A 27,375-nucleotide genomic window follows, 5' to 3' on the forward strand; every position below is an offset into this window, starting at 1 on the left:
CCAGGCACCAGTTTCCTCCCACAGTCCAATGACATACCATTTGTTATCTGGCTTCTCGGAAAAACTTGCACTTGTGTGCATGTCTGTGTTCCCCCATGTGTGTTCTGTCCATGGGTTATCCTGCCTTGTACCCATTGCTTACTGGAATAAGCTCTGACTCCCCTTCCGAACCTGTGTTGGAAAAAGTGGTTAGAAAACGAATGGATGGAAATGACTATTTTAATATATTTTTCTTAGTCCCAGTCTGGTTTAAGTTGAGAGTTTAGCACCTTTCTCTGGGGCACTACAGCATTGTCCTAACCTGGAATTTGAATTCACAACCATCTACTTAAGAGTTTAAAACCCAAACAATTCCCGATAATACCACCAACAGTATAAGTTTTTAATTCAAATGATTTTAAGAAATTTATATTTTGAGATATAATAATTTAAATAAAAGATCCGGCTTTATTTGTATATTATGAGTCCATATCATTCAATTCAGAGAGGTAATGGGGGATTTCATTTGTTTTTCCCTTTTCTATCGTTATAGAACGATATTCATGCGTGATAAAATATATATATATACAGCCTCTACAAAGTATACAGTGTTGTAATTGTTATATAATCGGTTTTGAGTTTACCAATAGACTGAGTGCATTGGCTTATGAAAAAAATAAAGGTCGCCCGTATGATGTAATTTCTTATTTACAGGGGAACGTAACAAGCCCTTGAAATATTTATATTTGAAATTGAAACGTCTTCAATGTGTAATGTTCTGACTAAATTTTCAAGCTACTGTACTGTGCCAATCGACAACCTGACTTCATCACAATAATTGTTTTTAATTTCTATTGAAAAAAGTGAAAAAAATAAAATTATGAAATTATGAATTTTTAAATGTAAAACAGTATCGCGAAATAGCCAGTGTTTTGTCGAGGAGTGGGGATGGGGATTTAATTTATTCGGAATGGATAGAACATTCAATATATTGTAGATTTCAGTTTAAACGGAATGGGTAGTAACGTATTTTAAGTGCTATTCATATGGTCTGCTGTCTAACCTACTTAATGTTCAACGAAAACCTTGCTCTGCTAATGACCTTTTCACAAACTGTTGTAAAGTTTAATAATCTTTGTACAGTATTTACGTAACACAGTATCTAAACTGCAGTGCACTGCAATAACTTCATATAATCTTTGACAGACTAGTTCAGTCTGCTTTAATGCAATCGCCGCGCTGTAAGGTAAGGAAGATACCAGCGGGCGGCTGTACACTCATAAATGGGAGGGTACAAACCACACTGGCAAGGACCATAACGTACAGGGTATCAACACAGTCCGCAGATCACAGAGGCTCCTCTTTCCTGAACTTGGGAGACAGAAACAGAAGGTTTTGGTCCCTGCTGTATTTTAATGTGGGTTTCAAGATGTCAACAGAAACTTTAAACAAGAAGACAACAATTGAGCTGAGAAAGAGACACATTGGGTAAGAGTTTAAATCATGTGATTTATTATTAGTAGTAGTAGTGAAGAAAAGTGATCCGCAAACAATAAGTTCAGTTTTTTTAATTCAGTTCTTCAAAACCTGGGATGACAATGCACCCCTATTTTCGCAATTTCGTTGCGTTTCAGGATAGGACTGTAGTTCACTTGTACCCAGGCTTGAACTGTTGACAACACTTAGATTACCTTGCGCTGTACCTAGTAGTTCAATTGCAGTATTCAATTGCAGCTCAATTTCCGGGTCTGCATAACAGCAGTACAGAAAATGATCAATCAGAGCATATGGAAAGTTTTCATGTGAAATTAACGATTCGATGTTGCGTTTTCCTTGGCGATGTTAATGTTGTTTTTATTACTGAAAACTGTAGTGCAAGTACAGCATAATGCCAGAATATTTGGCTTGTTCTGTTCTTTACTTAATGCTATCCACCTGAGGTTCTCCATACACAACATATCATCCCTGTAGCAGTTACTTTATTGCTTTAAATGAGGAAAAGAGGAAAATTAATTCTAATTTTCGACGACTAGGACCTCTCGATAATCTAGTCAGGGGATCCAAAGTCCAAGGTTCTCTAATTGGACAATTGGGCATGTAACAATTATAGCAATACGGATCTCAATATGATGTGGATTCGACAACAGCTGTTGTTTATCTTGGAGATTAGTAACACTTCACCTGTTATAAACCACAATACCAAGGAATAATAAACAATGGTGAACTAAGATACCAACAAGATTAAAATTTACAGCTCAGCTCTTTAAAGAAGACAGAATTGCATCACATAAGGAGTGCTTTGCAGAGCAGAGAGCAAGCACAAAATAATCTTTCACATTAACCTGTAACTGGACTTGCCTCAGTAAAGCCCAAAAGAATCAACACAAAATGTAAAAAAGTACAGGTGGAAATAGTCATACAGTATCTCTGTACTAACATGGATGAGCTACCTGTACACAGGGAAAAGCATCCATTGTCCTTTTCAAACTGAGTTCAGGCTATCACACTCGCTATTCTATCAGATTCCTGCACATTATTGTTTATGAAATCAAATACAGTATAAACCTGCCCTGTATGACTCAATGGCATGACAAAAGCCAAGTGACATTTATTCCGTTTTCAACCAGCTGAGGTTTTTCATTGCAAATGGAAGTTCTTAACTGAGGTTCAGTAGGAATACTTACAAACAAGCCGTTTTCACTCAGCTGTTCTAAATCATAGTGATTATCAATGTTCACTATATCATTCACATTATATATTTCATGCAAACACCTCTTTTTTGTTTCATGCATTATTTGTCTATATGTGGACTGTATTCCACACTTTAAAAACAGAAGGACGGAAAGGGCAAAGACAGGTAGGAAGAAAAAATATATAATATCTATTCTACATACAGTATCATGCTTTCAAGCATTATTCACCTATATACAATATATACCATGTCCCAAACAACAAAGAAAGAGAAAACAAGATAGAATTAAAAAGAAAAATACTTACACATTATTCATCTATACACTATGTGGACCACACTCTTAACTGCAATGACAGAAGATTTCATCTCATGTATAATTAAACAAATGGGCTATCCTCCTTATTCCTCTAAGGATGACGTCACCCCGCGTGCAGCTACAGTACATACAGCTACAGATTATCAAAAAGACTCCTGGGTTGCCTCTTCTGCTACCCCTAAGACTTCCATTTTGCTTGGTCACCCTGTTTCTGTTTCTCTTAACATTCCCTCTTCTTGAAAGTGTGTCTGTGATTGTCCCTCTATTTGTTTAATATCTCTGCTTGTTCTGCTGTTCCTGCTGCCTCTTGTTTTCCTCAACCTCCTAAAAATTAATGTAATCTCTACTCTTCTGCACTTTCTTCTGCTTTCCTGTGCCAATGTGGCCTATTTACCAGTTGTCTGTGGTGTCTTCCAGCCTAGGTTTCTCCTCTCGGCCGCTATTGCTCTGGATGCCATCCCATTAGTCCTGGGTCTGTCCAGTGTCCACTGTCCTGCCTCTGGCTCAGTCAGCAGGCATTCTACAGCACCTAATGTCTGCCTTTCCCCCCTCCTCCTATCACCAGTATCTGACCTGGCCCAATATCTTTGGCACCTTAAGTCCCGGGTCTCTCCCACTCAGCCACAGTTGCTCTTGATGCCAACTCCTTAGCACTGCTTCTGTCCAGGCTCTCCAGGCTCTGGCAGTACTACCATTGACATTTTTCTAGCTTCTCAACATCCAGCCTGCACTACTGATTATTTCCAAGCAGCCCTTCTACTGGCTGTTATCAAAGTCAATTCTCATCTCTTCTTGAAAAAGCAGTTCTTCAACCTTAAATTCTTCATGGAAAACAACCAACTCACTGCACTTGTCATGGTGTCTGCTCTTTTCTTTTAGTTCTCCTGGTTTTGTCAACCTCATTTGAACTCTGTTCAACTGCAGCCACTTTCTCCCCTTTCTCCCCTCCTCTCTTCTCCTAATCCCCCTTGCTCCACAGTCTTCCCCACTTTTCTCTATTTCAGGTTAAGCTTCTGTTTGACCTACTACACCTACAACCCAGCCTCTCCTTGCTGTTTTGTCTCTCCCTTTTCCCGAGTTCTCTTGTTCTCTGTCCCCATAGGAAGCCACTGGTCCCAGACTCTCACTCCACCCTGAAGGTGTGAGCACGCAGCGTCAGTCTAAACTAGATCCAGGCCTCTTTGTTCACAGACCTCAACGTGCCTGGTGCCCATGCCCCATCACAGCCCTGGCTGATATGATGACCGATTCCCCCACCCCCTACCCTCCCTTATTTGATGTCCAACTGGTGCTGAGCCCCTTGACTCTTTCCCCTCCAAGTTTCCATCTGTGAACGTAGATAATATTTATTCTTTTTTCAAGGGTTCCTCTAGCAATCCATCCTCATCCATTCTGTTGTGTTTTCTGACATGCATGCATCATACAGTACATACAGTATCTATGTAAAATCTACTCTATGAAGGTTCAAGTTATTATCATAAACACTTATTATTTACTTTTAGACTATAGTACTGTCAAACTTTGCAGCTGAACAGACTTCCTTTTAAGTCCAGGATCCTTCTGGGCGTTGTGACAGTGCTGAGATCAGATCAGTGATTGCTGAACAAATATCAGTGCTGATCTTTGGTCAGCCAAAGTTAACTTGTGTGTAATGACCTCTTCCTCAGCTAGGTGAATGCCAAAGTGCAGTATCCACTTATATTCATTATTTTGGCTTTATTAGAATTTGAACAAACTAGTGAAATGGTATTATTTAACAGAACTTCAGGAGGAGGTCAAAATCTAATTTCTGACTTCCATACTTCTACAGTACAAATAACTTCCCGTTGTCTGTTCACAACTTGGTGGGCATCTTTTCTAGCACCCCATCCTTACATTCCATCTGCACCGTTGCACCTCTCTGGTTCATGAAGTGATGGAATGTTTGTTCACACTGTTTTATCACAGGTCTTATCCTCTATTTCTGAATCTTCTATTAGCTTCCTTTTTAATTTGACATGGCGATTTACTGCAATGGGTTTGGACAGAATTTGAACCACAGTTGGTTTATTTGAAAGTAAAAGAGACACTCAAATGGTTGAAAATCTAAAAAAAAGAACTCTAAATGTTTAAATTTGAAGTGGGACATATTTGTCTCTCCGTCCCTATTGAGAAAGACACTCCTGGTAAAGAAGCTTGTGTGTGTGTTGTTGTGTTTGAGCCCTGGATAGGATGCTAGTCCATCGCAGAACTCAAACACAAGAACACATACAATCTAGATACACCAATCTGTATGTCTTTTGAAGGTACAGTAGTAGAAAAATGGAGCAGCTGGATAAGCAAAGGAACACAGAGAGAACATACAAATTACACACAAAGAGTCCTAGTCTGGAAATAAATCCAAACCCAAAAATGTGAGCCATACAATGCTACCATGCCAGCCAAAGCCTGTTCACAAGAAAGTCACATTCTTTGTCATGCCATTTAATATAAAAGTATTTGTCTATTGAAGTTGTCATATGACATAGAATTCTGGTTCTGAGTTGAATATTTTCTGCCCAAATCCCTTCTGATTCATGAAGGTTTTCTGCAGAACTCTGCAGTTTTCTAGGGAACATCCCACAGGTATCATTTAATATCAAATACATTTGGAAGGTTTTCTGGCCTTTAAGTTTGCAATCTGCATAGCATGCCTTGCAATATGCAAGATTTTTGCATTGTTTTTGGGCCAACATGTTGAAACTCCAGTATCTGTGACAAAACGAAATAAATCATCAAATTGTGAAAGATGGTTCCATAACTACGAAAATGTAAATCACATTTAGAAAATATTAAGACGTTCTTTGTCTAATCTGAGAAATACATTGTTGAATATGTGTTGTACTTAACCTTTATTTAGGCCATCCTGCAAAGTTTTCTTCAGCCATGATCCCATTAAGATAGTCCGTGCAAAGGGCCAGTACATGTATGATGAGAGGGGAGAGAGATACCTGGACTGCATCAATAATGTTGCTCATGGTAAGCAGAGCCAGTTCACACTTATTGATACATACAGCATACTGTACAATGATACGTGTTCCTGTAATTTCATTTTGATCTTCTTCAACCTCTAAAGTTATCGCACTATTGTGGGATTTGTTGTTTTTTCTTAGATGCCTGGTGGAGGGTATTTTTCTGTAATAATGAACATGTTAAGTATCCTTCCACACAGAGAGAAGGTCTGAGGTATATACAAAATGAATACAATAATGCAAAGAATTCAACAGAAAAATGTGCATGATACTATCATCTTCCACCACAAACATAGCTGCAGGTTTTTTAGTCATCTGACAGTAAATGAGTGTTTTGTAGTTATTTGAACAGGCCGAACCTATTCAGAATAGAGGATTATAGAAAATGGTGTTAAGGACAATTCTAATCTCACTCTTCAGCTCTCAGTATGAATAATCCCTGGTCCGCAACTCTGCAAGCATCTTTTTTAGATTTTCTACCTCCACCCCAACTTCAACCATTGCAGCATTCTCCCTGGTTCACTTCTCATTAGTGTGGGGTGTTTTGACAGCGCTGACCTCTGGCCAAAGCCAAAGTATTATACGTATATCCTAATCATTTATATTCATAGTTATTAGAATTTGACTGAACGCAAAGAAATGCAGCTGTTGTGCTTCAGTTGTTTCCCACAGCAATCCTTCACCTTTAAATAAAAACCTCCCATGTGCTTAAAACATTCCTACACAGACATTTCGCACTTGACATTAGATTTCAAGGAAAATTTTCTAAACATTTCAGATAGAACTTGCTAAGACAGCAAGTCTTAAAACGATACTGTATATTTTAATATTCCTTAACAAAAAGTGTTAAAAATAAGAAAGTGTCAGCTATGTATTAATACTGCCTGTGTGCATTAAAAATACTGCTTTTAATAATTTTATACAATACTAAAAAAAACTGAAATATACATAACATAGAGTTACATCCAGACAAACTTGTTTGTTTTTTTACTGTTTCAATATCTTTTAATTTGTCTTGTATTTTCCAGATATTGATTTATACTGTATGTAACATATAATTATTTATCGCAATGCAACAAAAAAGACACATTATTTATTTCAGTGGGGCACAGTCATCCTGATGTAGTGAGAGCTGGTGCCAAACAAATGGAGCTCCTGAACACTAATTCCCGATTCCTGCATGACCACCTTGTCAAGTATGCCCAGCGGCTCGTAGCCACCCTGCCAGACAAACTCTCGGTTTGCTATTTTGTGAACTCGGGGTATGTCTATGTGCTCTTAGCATTTTTACTTCTGGGTTATAAATCTTAAATAATTCCTTTCAAAATCCTAAGCATATCATAACATGTATTATTACAAAGCTGTGAAACATAATATCATTGAGAATTTTATTTCTTGTTCCACTGAGAATTTGTCTCACTGAAGATTTTCACTTGATTTGGGAAATAAATCAACATTCTGGCACTATGGAGATGAAAAGTCCAACATACAACAAATGTGGACATGCAGTTTACAAATAAACTAACTTTTAAACTGTTTTGTGCAACAAACACAATGGTGTCTCAAAAATTTACAGTATTACTGTTTTACAGGCATTCAATTTTAGTAATTGTCTCTTGAAGTGATTACTGGTTTTGGGATTATTTTTAACTGTAAATGATATTTTAGGTAGATGTAATATTGTCTAAAGTCACTCCACTACAAAGTGGAGCAAAAACACTAACTCCTTATCCTCCTATTAAACACACTGCAGCTGAATTGTCACACTGTTTCACATCTCTCAAAGTAACACTTTAGGAAGAAGATTTACAGAAATTATTGTAGCTGAGTCTATTGTATGTTCTGTGATCTGCACAATTGGGTAATGAAAGGCTGTTGAAGACAGCCTTGAAGAACTGTGTTGAAGAACTGTGATTCCACAGTTTAGCGATTCTGAACTTTTTTTTTATTCAGTTCAGAAGCTAATGACCTGGCTCTTCGTCTGGCAAGGCAGTACACGAGGCACAATGACATCATCACTCTGGACCAGTAAGTCAGAAGTGCATCTCTTTAATCTCTAACAGAAATACCTTTAAAGCTAAAACAAGATGAATGTACAAAGGTGGGGTACAAAGGTAGTGCAGTAATCTTATCTGAAAACACATCTGTTTTCAATTGATGCCAAAGTCAATATTTGTCCAATTAACATATTTTGTTTTTGGATCTTTCTTTGCAGTTTTTACTGACATTTATTTCAGTAGTGAAGGTTTTCATTCTGAGCAGTAACATTATAATTAAAATATTCACTTTATAGTTTTGGTCTGAATGTTGCTTTTGTTTATTTGAAAACATTTTGACTTGAAGCTGTGTGTTGTACAAGGCACAGTTACAGATCACAAGACTGTAAAAAGAAGAGGCTATACAAATGCAGCGAATTACTGTTAAAGCTCATCTGATACATTAACTTTCGTCCTGTATTTATTTTGGTTCAGTTCTGATTCAGTTTAAAATCTAACCAATGCTGATTGATGAATACATGTTTTGAAGCTACAGATTAAATTTAACTGCCTTCATTGCAGTGCATATCATGGCCATGTTTCATCCCTCATTGATATCAGCCCATATAAGTTTCAGCAGCTAGGAGAGCATCAGAAAAAGGATTTTGTCTATGTGGTAAGTATTGCATTAGTGTGGGACTTTACTGAACATGTTCTAAAATATCTTTCTGACACTGGAGCTCCTAGTGTCTTCAAGGGAATAATGTTCATCAGCCTCATTTTTCCATCCCTTGTCACTTTTCCTTTTTGTGATCTAAGTTGTTTATGCGTTAATGGGTATTTGTCATGCTAAGTATTAACTGCACTAAACCACCTCAGAGGGATTTATGCATGAAATTCTATTCATGCTTCTATTCATTCACTGCCTTAAACAGATAATGTTTTACTAACAAAAGCAATCCGAAAAATACAGAATGATGCTGATACTCCTCTCTGGTGAGCATCCTAGGAAATAGCTTTTAGAAGTTATTTCTGCTCAAATAGACCCACTCAGCATGAAAAATAGCAGTTAGAGCAGAAACAACAGCAGAATGCTTTGCAGAACAAAAATAACCATCAGGAAATTAATTTAAATAAAAGGAAACAAAAGATGTTTTTGTAGAGGTCTGCCTTTAGCTTTTACCTTAGTATGGGAACATAAAGAAAAACTTCCTTTTCTGATATTTTTGGTTAATCTAAGCATGCAGTAGTAGACAGGAAGTTGACAAACAGAAAAATTAAAACAGCAGTGTAAAGTCACTTGACATAGAGTCTACCAATGTCTAGAATTCTGCAGGTGGGATGTGGTACTATCCTTCCTCACAAAAGTCAATCTTCTCACACCTGGTCAATGGATGTGGTCATTTTCACAGTCATTGTTCCACAATATCTCATAAAAGCTAGATTGTGTCCCAGATCAGATAACTTAGAAGGCCTTGATATGTGGATAACATCAATGTCATGTTCATCAAATCATCAAGTGACCACATGTACTCTGTGGATTTGGACATTGTCATCCTTGAAGACACTCCTCCTAGCAGAAAATTCTTCTGCAAATTTCATTAAAACCTCTATTGTAGACTCAGGAAAATCCAATTAGTTATCTAATTTTGATAACTAAGACAGTTATTGAATAAAGCTTACCTGATATCTTTCTGCTTCTTGACAAAATGTTCTAGTGGCTGCAATTTGCCACTTCCTTCTATGAGCACGTGCAAGGAATTAAATTTAGTAGTAAATCACTTCAAGAATATCTAACAAAATGCTTTCTGCATAGCCAAACTGACTATGTTAAGAGCTTTCATTATTCATGAATATCAATACCGTTGTTTGATATATTAAGCTTCATATTCATGCATTACCATTTTAAAATAATTTAATTTTTCTATCAGTAGTAAACAATTATTATTATTATTATTATTATTATTATTTGTTTTAATTCTAGGCTCCTAGCCCTGACATTTATAGAGGAAAATACCGGGAAGATCATCCTGACCCTGCCACTGCTTATGCTGATGATGTCAGAGACATTATTTGTGATGCCCACAGGAAAGGACATAAGGTGTGCTTCCGTTCACATGCATTCCTGTCTTTGGGGATTTACTGAATTCATTCAAGTATTCAAGTATGGTGTATGCTGGCAGTAGATTTACATCGCTGTGTACATTTTTTTGTTCTAAGAAGGGGTCATGAGAAAGTTTTTCTTTGCTTAAGTTGTTTAAGTCCCATGAAAACAGTGTTGCAATAACCAAAAAATAACATCCTCCTGCTTCTAATTCACTAGATCTAGTGCTCCAAATTTAGTTGCAATGGATTACATACAGTACATGTATTAAATATGTATATTAAATTATATTAAATGTACATGTATGCATATATTATATCCATATGTGTAAACTGTATATTGTTATGTATATAACAGTAAATTGCACACTTTTGGTTTAACAGACTAATACGGGGAAGGGGTGTCTGTTACTGCAGAAAGTCCATTAAATCGCTGTCATTTTTTTCAGCTCTGAAACACACAATAATATGGGAAATATATACATACAGTACTATTTATACAGTATGCTTTCTGGATCTTTTGACTTTTTTAACAATAACAGTCATCACAACCAATGAAAATTGTGCCTATTACTTTTTTATCATAAATACACAAGCTTTTTATTCCATATATTGTAAAAAAAACTGTATAAAATCTGATAAAGCATACAAAACACAACCAACACTTATAGTAAGTAATTGACCTACCCCTGTATGGCATTGATACTCCTGAATTTTAAACCGATGTAGTAATTATTTGTACCTTGTTTTAATTGTTGTTGTATTTCCCAGTCATTGCAGAGAAAGTCCAGTATTTCTGACAAAATGAATCATATTGTGTCTGTTAAATATGAAGTTTGTTGAACCTAGGGTTTACTGTAATATATTTAATGGCTAATATTTTTTACCATTAGTGTGGGAACGGGTTTGCATTATCTCCGTCTTTATGGCATTTATAGGATTCTATTGTAATGTGATCTGCATTTTAGCAAGATATTTTTAATTTGCAGTGTTAGCAATATTTTGAAATCTTTCTAAGGCTGTTAACATAAAGGAGACAGGGCCCAGGTAATTTCAATCATTGCTCCATTCTTGACACATAGCTTCATTACATTCCATTTTGCTCTTCACCTAGAGATAACACATAATGAACTGTAGAGCATTCTCATTTATCTCTTCTTGGCTCATTCATTGAAGACCATGTAATAGGATATTTTGATAGTGATTAATATCAATACTCATTTTATTTTAATCTAAGTGAAAGCTAGGTTCCCAAAAATGAAGGCTTCCAAGAAAGAGAAAAATTCAAAGTCATTTAAATTACACATTTACAAAACATGAAATAATAAAGCACAGCAGTTCAGAAATGATAGGACAATCAGGATTTCACTGGTCCATGTATTTTAGGTGTTAAGCCACAAAGATAATGAGTGGACAGCATAGAGGAGGTGGTGTAGTCAAGTCATAGTTTAGAAAAACAAAAATTCATATAGGATTATGAAAACAAAATTCATAGTATAATCGTTTTCATGTGTGGTTCTTATATCATGGTATGTGACTGTTAAGCAAAATTATGTTTCAAAACATCTATAGCTTACTTCTTTATGTACGTTTTGTACTGCATATAGTTGCAATGACTCTGATATACAGTTTACTTGAAACTTGTCTTTCCATTGTTTTGCACTAAAAACAAAGTTTAAGTTCATGAACAGGTGTTTACATTAAAAAATGGAGTACAACAGTTTCAGTTATAACAGTTCCATTTCGCATATCATTGTGACAGGACAAGAAGTGATACCCATAAACCATTGCGACACTCTGCTGCTAACACACCTCCTAAAATTTTCTTCACTTTATGCAATGATAGTTGCAATTCTTTCCAATATTTGTCTAAGATTATGATGAAAAGAATAATATTTGCACAGAGTAAAAAGAAAAACTATGATTGTTTTAACAAATGATTAACGAAACCCTATTAATGCTATCCTACTGACCTACTAATTCTAATTTTCTTTAGAATAATAATAGTTACACGTGAAAGCATTTTTACATACATCACAATTCTTTTATTGTGTTTTGTTATTACATTTTTCAGAAAAAATGTAATCTTTTAGCAATGACAGAAAATAATATTTAAAACTGTTACCTGAATTAACATAACATTACTTGAGATAAAATGTAATTCAGTACAGTAAATATTAACTAAGTCGATTGAAGAAGTTAACTTATTCAAAGAAATATGTCTTTGGCTTTATTGACAAAAAGCTTTATTCTTCCCTTTATAGTTATTAATTACCAAAAGAAAACCTTCCAACTGTTTTGTTTGATTCTTCTAGAAACTGAACCTTTCAAAGCACCATGGATGTTACTTACAATTTATTGAGTCTTTACTGTTGAATAAACCTTTCTTCTTTTTTTTTTACCTGTTCCTTTTTTCTTCTCTCCTCCTACAGTTTGTCTTCACAGGCAGGTCCTGAAAGTGTTGTTCTTTGAGCAAGCGAAGGCCACCCACAAAAAGGCGATAGTGTGTATTGCACACTGCTTTGCAGTAGCTTGTGTCCTGCAGCTTTTTAAAGAAGGCTGCAGAGGTTCTGGCCTAACCCTCTATTCCAGGATGACCAGGCCTCGGGCTCTATTCCAGGACAACATCTCTGATGCAGCTCCTAGAGACTCAAAGAGACTATGCGGAAAGCAGAGTGTTAACTACTGTGACCGCTCACTTGCTTGACTGACGAGAGCTGTACCCTCTGAGGGAATTTTGCATTCCTGTAGATTTCCCAGTTGAAGAAAAATGTAAGACTGTGGTGGATTGACTAATGTCTGAATTTGTGTTGTTAATTTTATTTAATGGTATTACGCCCTGCCTGTTATGTCTTGTGCTCAGTGGTTGTGTAACTACTTTTCTTCCTCCCCAGCAAAGTAATTCTGTCTTAGACATTTCTTCAGCTATTTTTTTAGTCTCTGAGGACCCTCTTGATGCCAGAAAAAGGACTTGGTGGTGCTTTTACAGGTGGCTCTCAAGTCCCTTGATACTAAAAGATGGCACAGTTATCATTTTCTTTTATTCGTGCTTAGAGTTTTTTTAAAAATAGGCTTAGATATGGATGTGTGTAGCTTTCACGTCATCTTCTTTTGTGTAGATTGCTGCTTTTATTGCGGAATCCCTGCAGAGTTGTGGAGGTCAGGTTATTCCTCCAAAAGGCTACTTCCAGAAAGTGGCACAGTATGTATAAAAAAACTTGTTCAGTGTTCACCTATTTTGTTTGAAATTTGGGGTCCTTTATTAAAGACGTTCAAGTAGGTAGCTGTGTCAGCATGCGTAGGCTGCAAAGGAACAAGTAAAGGTTTATTCCACGTTGAAAAGAGAAGAAAAGAAACACAAGGTTTCGCCAATAGAGCCTTTCTTTTCTTCTCTTTTCAGCATGGAATAAACCTTTACTTGTTCCTTTATTAAAGACACTTACCTCACAAATCTTCAATTTAAAATATGTTTTATCTTCTCTCGTGTTTTTTTATCATGTACAGTAGTATGGTAGGTAAATTGTGATAAAAATGTGTTATGGATACTCTTCAAATGTATCTTTTTGTTCACAAATTCCTAACTACGTATCTTGTTGAAAAACCAAAATCTCATTATTAAGGGTAACTTTCAAATTATATTTTTCTAACAAAAGTGAGAAAAACTTGGGTTTATTTAAAAGTAAAAGTATTACTCCTAAAATGTAGCCTGCTCTCAAAAGTATAAATGATCTTAGAATACACACAATACACTTCAATAAAGTGATTGTTAAATCACTGACAGATGGAAGGAGTTCACATTTCGGGAATGACCAGCTCTTTACATGTACAGTAGAGGAGCACAGTGGCACAGGATTCTTGCTCTCCTTTTCAGGCACGTGCGGCAAGCAGGTGGGGTGGTTATTACAGATGAGGTGCAGGTCGGCTTCGGGCGTGTTGGAAAGCACTTCTGGGCCTTCCAGCTTCAAGGGGAAGACTTCATTCCAGACATTGTCACCATGGGGAAGCCCATTGGCAATGGACATCCCATGTCTTGTGTGGTCACAACAAGGGAAATCGCAGAAGCTTTCATGTCATCTGGGATGGAATACTTCAACACGGTGAGTCCACAATGATAACTCCTTCTGATGTAATGTTTGGAGCCTACAGACCCTTTGCATTATATGATTATACTGATTCATTTCATGAGCACGTTTCCTTAACTCTATCTCCACAAGCAGTGTGATGGAAACTGATACAAATATTGGGTTTTGAAGTGTGTGGCTAAGACACACACCTACATTGTGCTTGATACATGTAGGTTATTCTCAATTTGTAACAATCTCCTATGATAACAAGTCAGCCAAAATGCTGTAAACATCTGGGATAGCTGTACTGTAGCTCCTTCTGGATATAGGATTACACCTTGAGCAGTGCTAAGTTAGATGTCAAATCCAGCAAATGGCTGCACAACCAAATAAACAGCAATAAAGTATAAATGATGTTTGACATCTTTAAATGGTATGTCTCATTCTTATATACATGGGGAACTGTACAGTGTGAAGAATATAAATGGACAGTGTAATAATTGCTTATTATTGTACACTTATATAGCACTTTTCTGGACACTCCACTCAAAGTGCTTTACAGGTAATGGGGACTCCACCAATGTGCAGCATCCACCTGGATGTTGCAACGGCAGCCATAGTGGGCCATAACACTCACCACACATCAGATATCAGTGGGGAGGAGAGCAGAGTAATGTAGCCAATTAGGAGGATTATTAGGATTATTAGGTAAGGGCCAATGGGAAATTTGGCCAGGACGCCGGGGTTACACCCATACACTTTTCGAGAAACACCCTGGGATTTTTAATGACCACAGAGAGTCAGGACCTCGGTTTTACATCTCATCCGAAGGACTGCACCTGTTTACAGTATAGTGTCCCCGTCACTATACTGGGGCATTAGGACCCACATGGACTGCAGGGTGAGCGCCCCCTCCTGGCCCCACTAACAGCTCTTCCAGCAGCAACCTTAGTTTTTCCCAGGTGGTCTCCCATCCAGGTACTGACCAAGCTCACACCTGCTTAGCTTCAGGGGGTTGCCAGTTGTGAGTTGCAGGGTGATATGGCTGCTGGCATACTATGACACAAAATCTAAAAAGTTAAATGCAAAAGGAGGGCTGGAAGGCATGGGTTCCTCAGAGCTTACATAGTTGAAAAAAGGCAAGCACCTCCAATACACAGCAGCTGATAATGTAAAGGCTTTGCCAGTCTTCATTCCTTGGTGATAGGAGATGGTGAAATTGAAGCAGGAGAAGAATGGGGTCTGGCAGCATGGAGGCTGACAGAGTTTGCTGAAACAGAATGAAGATAAGCAGAGATTCAGGAAGAAAAAAGGCATTTCTTTCAGAGCAGATGCAGACAGGGGCTTAGAGGCTGCACCATTGTACTGGATTCTTGCAAGGAACTGTGTTAGTAGTCTGGTGCTGAGAAGGAAATAGTCTAGTATTAAGCAAATTACCTGAAAGTAGCTCCATGAGACAGAACCAGATCAGTGGCATAGTAGGGTTTAAGTAGTTTGGCCTGATGTATAAAGCACCCATTAATTGGATGAAGAAGGCTGGGGCAATTGACTCGAGCAAGACTGTATAGCCCCAGGGGGAATGTGACGTCTCATGGAAATATGCCCAGCTTCCAAGGAATCCGAGGGTTGTGAGCCCTGACTCGCCCAGACATTTTGGATAACACTTAACCTATTGCAAATTTAATCATACTTAATCATCTATATCCACAGTGAAGAATTCACTTAAAATCATCCTGTATAATATAAGGCACTTTAATGAAGACTTTTCATTTAGACTGTTATTGTTCTAGCTTTCCAGAACTTACTTTTCCCTTGTTTCTACTTTTACTAGTTTGGAGGCAACCCAGTTTCTTGTGCAATTGGGTTAGCTGTGCTTGATGTTATTGAGAAAGAGGATCTCCAAGGTAATGCTGACAGGGTGGGGAAGTACCTGACTGACCTACTCAACCAGCAGAAAGAAAAGCATCCGCTTATAGGAGACATCAGGTAAGCAGAGCTGCAAGACTCATTAACTGGTCTTAAAAAATTCATTTGTGTCATGTGTCATAGACCTCAGCACAGCAACTGGGATAATTCTTCACAGGTTATCATATCTTGTTGCAGGGATGGGAGGTCCTCAAGATACCTGTTATTCTGACCTGTGCTACAGAGAAAACACAAATTCTACTTGAGATAATGAAAGATTATTTTTGTCAGCTTATCTAATCATAAAAGCCATTCTAAACTGACGTTTCCTCAAGTGAAAAACTAGACCGAGAGCATACAGGGTGTTTTATATTTACTGTACATGCACTCTGAGGATACTAATTCTTATTTTTTTATAAGACACAAAAAGAAGCATTATGACCAACAACTGATATTTCTACTAATATAGAAAGAAAAAAAGGTGTTTCACTGGAATTTTGCAAAAAAACATGCCCTGTTTTCAGTTATGGCTGTGTATTCTTATGATGTTACCCACATAATTTATTTTTTGCTCATTCGGGCATAAAAACCTCAACTGTTTATGGTGCTTCTTAGCTTTCCTTACTCTCCCTGTAGCTTCTGCCTGCATGTTTTTGCCATTTCTGTACCCGTTTTTCTTCTAACATGTTTAGCCTAGCTGCTCTTTAATTTCAATTTCATTTCAAAACTGGGTTGAAAATCAAACCCTTCATCCACATCTCATCTGCCTGAAGCTTTGGCATTACAGCAAAGTGAGAAATGATACTGTTCCTTTATAGTTATACTGTACCTTGAATTGTAACTTGATCTCTTGTCAGCACAATGACAAAGCAGACCCAGTTTTTCACATTACTACTAAAATGTAGGCAAAACAATAGACACATTGCAGCTAAAACTAAAAATAAAAAGTCAAGGGAAGGAACAAATTAAGAAAAACTCACAAAATTAGAAATGACAACGTGTTCACTTCTATCATGGAAAAAGTATGATGAAAACGATTTATGAAAGCTTTTTCCTTCAAGGTGTTGCCTTTTCTGTTGTTCTGTCTCAGGGGTGTTGGTTTGTTCATCGGTGTGGACTTGGTGAAGGACCGAATAAAGAGGACCCCAGCCACAGCTGAAGCACAGGACGTGATCTACAGGTGGGTTATATGTGAATAAAAGATTTGAAAAAAGATATTTGATTGTACTCATGCCTGACCCCTATATTCTATAATTGTGCTAACTACATTAGTATTAAAACTCCTTGAAGGGTTAATTCCAAAAGATTCCCATGGTCATAAGTAACTCAGAGCCCAGATTTAATTATAAAACCAAACATTACCATCACACTCTCTCATGTTACTCCACCTAATCAGTTCTGATGGCTTTTCAGGGGCAATTTCTGATAAAATTATGATGAACTATCATAAAAACTACCTACACAGAGTGTAAAGCAAAGATAAATTGGGCAACTTCTGAATGCCTATAGTCACCTTATTCTATGTTTTAGGAATGTTACATTGTGCTTACATTTGTATCTGTGTTTGATGGGAGACTTTTAACTCACCAGGCTTAAAGAACATAATATCTTGCTAAGTGCTGATGGCCCTCATAGGAATGTTCTGAAATTCAAGCCACCAATGTGCTTCTCTGAAGAGGATGCCAAGTTTGTGGTGATTAACATAGATGCAATTCTCACAGGTATGAAATATATTCTGGTAAACAATTACTGCACTTTCATGACACAGAAATGTAGACATCCTGTATTTGAAAATAAAACTGCTTGAAAGTACAATAAATATCTCATTGTGTTTCCTGTCAAAACAATATCTTTTCTCATGCTGTAAAATATTTTAAATTGTTATTAAATTGTTATTATCTTTCTGCTATTTTATTATTTTGAATATTCTAATTATCCTCGATTAAGTATATTTTTTTAAAACATACTTAAGATAGGGACTGGATACTGAGGAAAGAAGTTAGGTAAAATGAAGTGCTTTTCAACAACAAAACACAAAGCTGGTTGTCTGAGCTAAGATAGCATCAATATCATTACCTATTCTCTGCGTACAGGTGACTAGTATTCCTTCATTGAATTACTGAAGTGAATTTAATCCTTCACTGCAAAATAAATTAAGTGGAAAATTAAAATCCATCCACTGAATGAAAACCAGATGTTCTAAATATAAGCCACCTGTTGAGATAAGAGTTGATACAGTTATCCCTTGTCTCTGGGCTTAGACTAGAGAGCATTAATAACTGCTTCAGTGGCCTCACAGACTCAGCAAAAGAAAGTTTGCATGGACTGATTGACCTACACATGAACCCTACCTGGAAAGACCAGGGACTAGAAGTACTCTCACCACCTGTTATGGTTGAACAAATTGGTCGTATACTGTGATTAAGTTCCTCAGTTGAAGAGGATAAAAGAATACCTGCTGAACAAAATAATCAATCTTCCATAGAAACAGGAAAGAGAAATAGTTGGACATTGAGAAATGCCTAATTACTTTACTTATCAGATTTGAAAGAAAAACATCTCTCAGGTTGTGTTTATTAAATATCGTTGAGATCAGCATGGGGAGCAAAGTATCAACATTTTTTTTCCAGTCACTGTGTATCACCTGCACCTTGCTGTTATAACTAAAAGGTTCTGGTTTCTATTTCAGACATTGAAGAAACAATCAGACAACAAATTGACCACTGCAGCACAACTAACTGTGAAAATGGTACCAACAAAAGAAGGGTAAAATACATTAATTTAAGCAATCTGTCACAAAAGGCTAGATAATATAGCTAGAAAATTCAGAAAATAAATCTTGGGAGAGCCATTGCAATGAACACAAAAGTCTTAGTTTAGTCTAGACAACTAAGAAGGCTTCCTGTAGACAACCTAGGAAATAATAGCAATTACAAGGCTGTGCCATTCTTATTTAGATACAGACAATAACCCTCATATTAAAGCATATATGACTTTACTACCTGAATGCAAAGATTCAAAGCGTTGTTTTAAAAAAAAATTTTGGGGTGAGAACAACCTGGCCTGGTCTTGGCTCCAACTATAAACCATCATTCACAAACAGGCAAGAGTCAAGTATATAGGGGAGCATGAACAGGAGGCATAGTGTGTGCTGCAAGCAGGGGAATGCAGCAAAATGCAGTCCAGTGTTAAGTCCTATACAGGTGAGGTTCAAAGCTGGGTTGACACAGAAGCACAGTACAAAGGGAAATCTGCACTCAAAACTGAGGGAAGGGTCCATAAACTAGGAAACACTCTACAAAAGCAAAAGAGTAGAACCCAATGAAAGTAATAAGGGTGAAGTGAGGGTCCAGAATCCAGGAAACAAACAGCGTGAACTAAGAATTTAGTGTGAAGCTAAAAGCCTAGCAAACTATGACAGGGGTCATAAGCTCTGTCAGATCACAGCTGAAGTAGCTTGAACCACCTGAGGTGGGAGTGGTAATACATTGCCTCCAGGTGGTGTGAGGCTCCTCTCAGATTAATATCCAAGGCAACCAGAGCCGAATGACAAATGATATAGGTGTGGCTGGCTACCATGTAAATACTCACTCCACAGCTCAGCAGTAGAAGTGAGCATGACACTATGAATTACTCTGTTTGCTGCCCTTGATATTTTAATTGAGATCAGTGTGACAATTAGTGCCACCTTCACAAAAATGATGCACTTTTTCTTAAGTAACTCACAAATATTACATATTTTTTATAAATAAATGCACTGACTTTCTGAAACAAATTGTTTTACATTTGTAATTTTGTTTTTAGCATTACAATGAATCATGCATTTACAAATGGGAAAGCTTGAAGGTTTAGGGGAATTATGTATCTTTGTTTTTTTTAAGAGGTCAGGTACAGTATGTCTGAAAGACGTGGCCGCAAAATTCCATATACATTTAAGAACAAAGTTCAATGCTGATGACCCATTAAAATGGATTTCCAGAAAATAAAAACATAATCATATGCTCTATTTTTTCTTCTTCATATCTTCATTTGCTGAAAAATTACTTTCACAATTTGCTTCACCTAATTGCTAACAGCTTTGTAGATTTAATTACCACTTACTATAATTTCTTTTTGTTCTGCAATCATCAGATTTGTAAGATGCTAAAGTCAAGGTTTTAGGAATTAATTTAATATGTTGAATTTTTGTAGATGCCATTCAGCATCAGCGAACACACTAGTGAAGGATCTGAGCATCAGGACTGTGTGAATGGAGGACATTTGAATGGATCTGCAGGCAGTCAAGACATCTCATTTTCCCCTGATGCAATGCCTAAGAAAAGATTAAGAACATAACGCAATCACCTATTACCTTGTAAACATATTTTTCTAAGAGATATTTTGAGAATCATGGAGCATTAACTATAAAATCTATGGAATAAGATGTGTGGTTCAGGTTAATTATGCAGAAACAATTATAGGTCTAATAAAAAATGATTATTACATACAGTATGTCATTTTAAAACTTTTGGAATTTTGGGTAAGATGTTATGTTCTTATATTCTTAAAATACCATTTGCCTTATGTAACTTTTATACCAGAACAAAAACACTATCTCATGTATTTTTATTTCTAAGACTAATTGTAAGAAGCATAACATCATTTAAGTGGGAGGCTCTGAAAATACCTTTAAAGATATGTAGAGCCTGATTGTTAAGTATAGTACCTAAATGATTGGGAGACCTTGAGAGGGAGAAAGAAAACCCTTTTAAATGTGTTCTTTGTAGGTGTTACAAATGCATCTATGTTATGTCTATATGTTAAACCTCTGCTGGGAATATAAAATTCAATCTGCTGATTGTCTGGATAAGTCTTGAAGTGCATATTGTGCCATTATGTGTTTGTGTTGGAAAACTGTCCTCACTCAACTTGAATGGTTCTGTTACTGCTCTTTTCCAGTGTTGGGCTCTGTAAGAGCAGTCTGGACTTTTATACTGCCTGTGATGTTCCTAATTGTCTGGGGCAAAATGTGATGACTTGTCTGGTAGCACATGGTAATTAACGCTGCCATGCCCATGTATACGATTCCCACTGTTCAGGGTAGGTAATTAATAATTAACCTGTCTCTATTGTTTTTTCTCTTGCTTTTGTTTTATTGTAAAGCACCTTGAGATGATGTTTCATGAAAGGTGCTTTATAAAATAAAAATTAGTATTATAAATATTGTATTTACTATTCTACAGTATATAGCGATACACTGTAAAAGACTAAAAAGTGGATTTTTCAAAAGTAACACAATGAAATATCCAGATAATATCCAAATATCTGGCACAAATATCCAGTGCAGTGAAGTCTTACATGAAAATTCCTAGTCTTACAAAAAAATCTTTACATGAAAATGTCTAGTTTTGGATGCAAAATTAGGAAATCTGTTTTCCTGAGATCTGTTTTTACTTGAATGATATTTAGGCAATAATTTCATCATTTGGTGGTGAATGTCACTTTCAGTTTACATATTCTCATCATGTATCTCTTAGACTCATGAACAAAGAGTGTGTTTGGGATTAAGTTGAACTTTCTAAAGCAGTGTCAATTCAATTTAAATGGCATTTGTTTTAAAGCTGAAAGCTACAGTATGTTACAAATAATGCTAAAAAACAAATAAATCTCAATTATACTATAAACATATTTTTATTTTTTCAGTGCTATTGTTTTTTTTATTTCTGTGCTCTATTCCTTTTTATAAAATCACGTATCAAGCAGAGTAATCATCAAAGGTCACATAAGAACTGCATTGAAATGTATACAGTATCCTGTAACTTGCTGTTTAGACTGTTTATTCATGGTATACTGATTTACTGTTTTAATGTACTGTACCTATATGAAGGCACACAGTGGCAGTGTGTGCATGACTGAAAATAGCAAATCAACGGGAAAAAATTTATTGAGCAACTTTACTTGGAATATGGATAGAATGCATTGGTCTAGTCTTCTGAATTAATTTACATGATAAATCAGCAATAGCATTCCAAATAAACGAGTAAGAGATCTATCATATTCTGTAGATTGTTCTATCATGCCTAGAACTGCAGAACAGAACCCAGACTGAGCATCTGTTCTGAACCCTGGCATTTGAAACTACAAGGACTCTACAGTGTTGCTGAGCAAGAATATTAATAGACTACTGCAGTGTTAACAGTAGACCAGAAAATCACTTTTTTCCATTATAGGCTTGTGCGGTAGGATGACCAATTTTTTAAAGCTGCAAGTTTATCCTCTCTTAACTAATTGACAGGCCATTTGTGGGCACTTCAAAGGATTTGCTTATCTCAGCAGGAAGAAGGCAGTACATTTAGTAGACAGAGAAATAATTATATTCTGTTAGAGTATTATCAGATTGTAATTTATTCACTTAGAGTTTTAAATTTGAATCTTCCTTTTTTACTTTTCTCAGATATCACAGTCTCTAAAATTGTATACTTCATGATATTATTTTTTCAAAATACTGAAACAAGAAACAATAAAAGAAAAGAAAGGAAAAGTTAAAGGGTAGCCACAAAATACTGTAATGTGAAAAAGGAATATGGAATAAAAAAGTAAAATATAAAGGTATACAAGATGTAAGAACTTTTCTGAACATTTCTGGAAAGATATTAAGTTAAAAATTGTTACTCTTACTTTTTTATCAGACTTGTAGTACAAAGGTGAACCACTTGACCTTCTGCTTTTCTGACCATCAGTTTTAAAAACACCAAATATCAAGAATGTTAACAATATTCTGTCTTGTTTTTTAGCCACTTGTGATCTACCAATCATATAATTTGTGATTATTTGTTTCAGTTCTCTTTTGAAAGCATTCCACCTTTAAACCTGTCCAGTTACTTTTGATATACTGTACGCAGAAATATTTTGCTCTGAATAACAAACCTCCAAAAACACCCCGTTAATGTTTGATTTCTTGGAATCACAGCACAGGTTCTCTAGATAATGTTTAAATGATGCTGTTGACTCAACAGTCAGCCATCTTACTTTTTTTAAATAACACTTCTCCAAGATTTAAATACAGGAATAAATTCACCTCTCGCAGTTATCATTGAAAATAAAAAACAACTTAAAAAGCTACAAATCAAATGTAAACAGTCAAGTGTTAGCACATATCATGTATTTCACAACCCAATGTTTTCACTAAATCTACACTATGAAAAATGTTTGCTCCATTGGAAAGAGGATCTTCTGTTCATAGAGGAGCACAGCTTGTTCTCTTGGCAAAGTTTTCATGTCAGTGGCCTCCCCGTCAGTGGACAAGGACAATTCAAGAAGCATGACTCAGGCATTCATTTTAAATATTTAGATGAAAGGCTGCTCCAGTGGGCTTCTCACACAATTACATCTTTCAGCTTCCTACGTATGATAGTGCTGAAGGGTAAGAGTTAGTTGGAATGGCAACACAGCTGTAATTAATTCACAATGTTGAATTTCTCCCGTGAATTTGATTTAGCTGAAAATGACTAACCCAGCCAAGAGAAATGTTACTTGTGATTTACAATTTAAAGTTTCCAATGCCACCCCTCCCACACACACATTTATATCCTTTTTTTAATGTACCCCTATTGAACTGCAATCTCACATCCACCTGGGAGAGGACAAAAAGGCACAATCTCTTATTCCCCAGGACATGTGCGGTTTCAAGTTCAAGTTCAAGTTTATTGTCATTATACTCATATACAGGTATATGGTATAACGAAATGCTATTTAGCTAGCTCTCAGACGATAAGCAGTACAAAAAAAAACAATACAATTGTATAATAAAAGACAGAGACAACAGGCAGTGTGCAAAACAACAACAGGCAATGTGCAAAACAACAAAAGGTAACAGGTAATGTGCAAAACCATACATTAACAGAATTAAATAAAGAATAGAAAATTCTGGGGAGTGAGCTTTATGAAATGTGAGGTAGAGGTAGATTTCAATGTGTGTTTGAGTTTTTGGTAAGAAAGAAGGCACTGTGAGGTTCAGATCGTAGGTGAGAGAGGCTGGGAGTTTAATCATTTTTGATAGTTTTTCAACTTCGTCAGTTGTTTCCTAATAACAAAAATGTGGGTATACGCTAGAGGACTAATACAACTTTGAAGGATGTGTAATGGGTCTCTAACGCAAAGTTCTGGACTATTTTTTTCAATATCACAAGGCAGTACTGGTCACAACAGCTTGAGGGTCTCATCATTTTTCTCCTGCAGACCTACTAGAGAGGTAGGAAATTTCTTTCTTCCTCTAGATGTAAGAGAAAATTAATAAAGCCCTTTAAATATTTCAGCATATTTCGCACTAAGGATCCAAAGGGAAAATAGTATACTAAGGAATGGTCTTTTATATCTGTCTGTCTGTGTCAGGAGTTGCAGCAAAGTGGCTCGTTAGGACCCTATGCGAGCCTGTGGTAGATTAATCCTGGAAAGATTCTGTAAAGTTGCAAAAGTAACCAATTCCTAACACCGTAAAGCGATGGCATTGTCAAGGGATTGAGCAAGGGTTTTGAGGGCCAAAAGATGACTGGGTTTAAAGTGTTCTTTCCCAAAAAGGTAAAGCAAGGGTTGAGCTCGGAAGAGGGAACCTCAATAGTGAGCGGAGACTGAGTGGAGTGAGAGGGTATGAATAGGGAAGACCGTGTGGATTGAAAATTGATTATTATTTTATAAATGATAAAATGTTAAAAACAAATAGTCGATTTACCCATAACTGGAAGACATCACAGTACAATGATGAATAAAACTATATTGATCTTAGAGCACTGTATGTGTTTTTGAAGAAAAAAGCAGAACCTCATCTGGAAAAGCAATTCTCCAAAATACCAATTTACCTTATTCTTTCCTTCGATTTAGAACGTTCAGCTGTGAAATTAAGATCAGCAGACAAGTAGAGTCCTAGTTAGGAAGAGACTAGCTTTAGACCTCTGAATAGTTCACGTTTTCTCTCTCGGCTATTTTCCTCTTTTTTTCTGGGACACCTTTATCTGCAGAGCTTACATTTTGTATGCATTGATTTGGGCCTGCAATTATGCACTTATTATCATTACTCAAACTTTTTTTTTGTTTTTGGACTTCTTCTCTCAGAAAAAAACACTTTTTCGGTGTAGGTAAATTGTAAACATAAAGTGTTATTTTATCTCCTTCCTGGTAAGATAATTCACTGTATATTCTTCCACTTCTCTGTCAGGCTGCATGTTTGAAAGAATCACCAGCTGGTTGCACAGCCTCTCACTCATCCCTAAGTGCCGCAATTCTGTTGTTCTAAACAGTTTTGAGAACCATTCTCGGTTTTCTGATAGAAGGGGAAATGCACGTTATTACACACTCTAGCAGGTGCCATGTTTTCTTTTAAGATAGTAAGATAAACAGACGTTAAACACATCTAATACTAAATCTTCCAAATAATAGGAATAATTCTCTTTTTGCCTGTATGTCGTCGTACAATAATTTTTACTTATAGTCAAAGTTTGAGATACCAAAACACAGTTTCTGTAAATTGGAAATATATAATAATAAATAATTTTGACCAAGAAATAATTATTTTCACCGTACTGAAACTGTATCCTGAGATTTCAAAACATAGACTAGCAGGAATAATTACAATTGTATTTAGTGTTTTTTTTATTCTACGGTGCTTTACATAAAGGAGGGAAATCATTTCTTCTGTTCTTGAAGTGCAGCACCCACCTTGTTCCACCTTGTTGACATGCAGCTGCCATGAACACAGGGCACTGGGGTTTACACCCTTAGTCTCGTGAACAGGAGGAGGACCAAGCAGTCAGGATGGCGGTTGAAAGTCTCATGCAAAGGACAGTGTAGTGTCACCACATTGGCGTACTCGTTGGGAGATTCTGGTCTAGAAGAAAAGGTACCACCTACATCACTTACAGCAGTAACATGGTTTTGGTAAGAGCCAGTAAAAAGCAGGTCCGATCGTGCTTACTTGCTAACTGAGATCTCAGGAGATCAGGCTAGATGGCGGTAACACTGCTGCCAAAATCGAAGTACATTCTATTAAGAATAGCTGTATAAAGTAAGAGAAAAAAAACGGGACATATTTGCAACCATTTGGTTTTCTAAGGGATTTGAAATGTATTCTTTGCAGGAAGATATAGACTCATTTCTAATGTGTGCAAAATGTTCCTACTCTTGTCGCTGTAACATACGGAGTTTAACAGATGCCTGTATAGGCAAACAAAATTATAAATAGGTTACCCTGTATTCCCAGTTAGCACAGCCTGATCCAGATTCGCCAAAAAGAACACTACCCTTAATATGCTTTCAACTAAGCACAGCTGTCCTTGGCATTTTGTTGTTCTTTCCTCTTATTCTAGATCAAAATCACTGATTTTTTTATTTTGTTCAGATGTACCACGTGGAGGTAATAACTTTAGCCTATACCACCAAAAAATGTTGTCAGATACTGATAATTTACAGATGAAGCCTCAACAGTTAAATGGTCAAATTAGAAAAGGTTCCTTATCCAAAAAATCCTTTCTCATGCACTATGGTCTGTTCTAGTTTGACCTTTCCCTCAGCCCAGCAGCAGTTTAAAAAAAAACGTTTTCTTGTTAATGATTGTCCACTGTTAATCCCTAAACTGTCAATTCAGCAATAATGGCACATCAGAGGAGGATGTCAATGACAACAGAAAGGCCAAATCACTTCTCATATTTTTAAATCACATTTTTGTAAGACCCAGAAATGCAGAAATACTCAACATTCCCAGCACACCAAAATTATGCGAATTTAATAGTTTTCAGGAACTTAAAAAATATATATTTCTTATCTTCTGTAGCAACATCCATCCAAGTTCTAAGCACTCTATTCACTTCAGGATCACAGAGGAGCTGAAGCCTATCCTGGCAAGCAAGGGGCACAAGGCAGGATACACCCTGGACGGGAAGCCAGTCCATCACAGGGGACACCAACACAAACACTCACCCCACTCACCACTCAGGCGCCAATTACCTTCCCAGAATGTCTATGGATTGTGGGGGGAATCCCACGTAAAAATAGGGATACAACTCCATGCAAATATTACCCTAGGAATTGAACTTGGGGCCCCAGCACTGTGAGGCAGTATTGCTAACCACGAGGTTGCTCTGATACACAGTATAGCAACATATGGAAACATATTGTACTTTTCTAAGCAGAGTTCAGACTTAACACAATAGCAGACTTTGCAGCACCATATTTACAGCAAAGGGTTCTTTAATACGTTTTGTGTACTGTATTTACACCAATTAAATGCCTTATAACAGCTATTTACACAAACTCAATTGCATATTAATGCTTTCATTTTTTCCATTAGAATGCAGCTAGAAATTTACATCAATATAATAGT

At 36.5% G+C, this 27,375-nt stretch overlaps 1 protein-coding gene and 1 long non-coding RNA gene across 2 annotated transcripts; one reads left to right on the top strand and one right to left on the bottom strand.

Annotated features, from left to right (window-relative positions):
• The first annotated feature begins 1,174 nt into the window (after positions 1-1,174).
• On the top strand, positions 1,175-21,688 carry etnppl (ethanolamine-phosphate phospho-lyase). The gene is made up of 13 exons (XM_069189269.1): positions 1,175-1,467; positions 5,866-5,984; positions 7,080-7,239; positions 7,931-8,005; positions 8,536-8,629; positions 9,938-10,054; positions 13,176-13,258; positions 13,928-14,153; positions 15,952-16,106; positions 17,116-17,205; positions 17,616-17,746; positions 18,715-18,791; positions 20,217-21,688. Exons 1-13 carry the CDS (start codon positions 1,205-1,207, stop codon positions 20,358-20,360), a joined length of 1,734 nt encoding a protein of 577 aa, XP_069045370.1. The 5' UTR covers positions 1,175-1,204; the 3' UTR covers positions 20,361-21,688.
• Positions 14,880-25,895, bottom strand: LOC138238434 (uncharacterized). The gene is made up of 2 exons (XR_011189465.1): positions 25,716-25,895; positions 14,880-15,390 (listed from the first exon to the last, which is right to left on the bottom strand). It is a non-coding gene; the product is annotated as an uncharacterized lncRNA (long non-coding RNA).
• Positions 25,896-27,375: the final 1,480 nt, after the last annotated feature.

The sequence above is a fragment of the Lepisosteus oculatus genome, chromosome 1 (genome assembly GCF_040954835.1).
Source record: "Lepisosteus oculatus isolate fLepOcu1 chromosome 1, fLepOcu1.hap2, whole genome shotgun sequence".
NCBI lineage: Eukaryota > Metazoa > Chordata > Actinopteri > Semionotiformes > Lepisosteidae > Lepisosteus > Lepisosteus oculatus.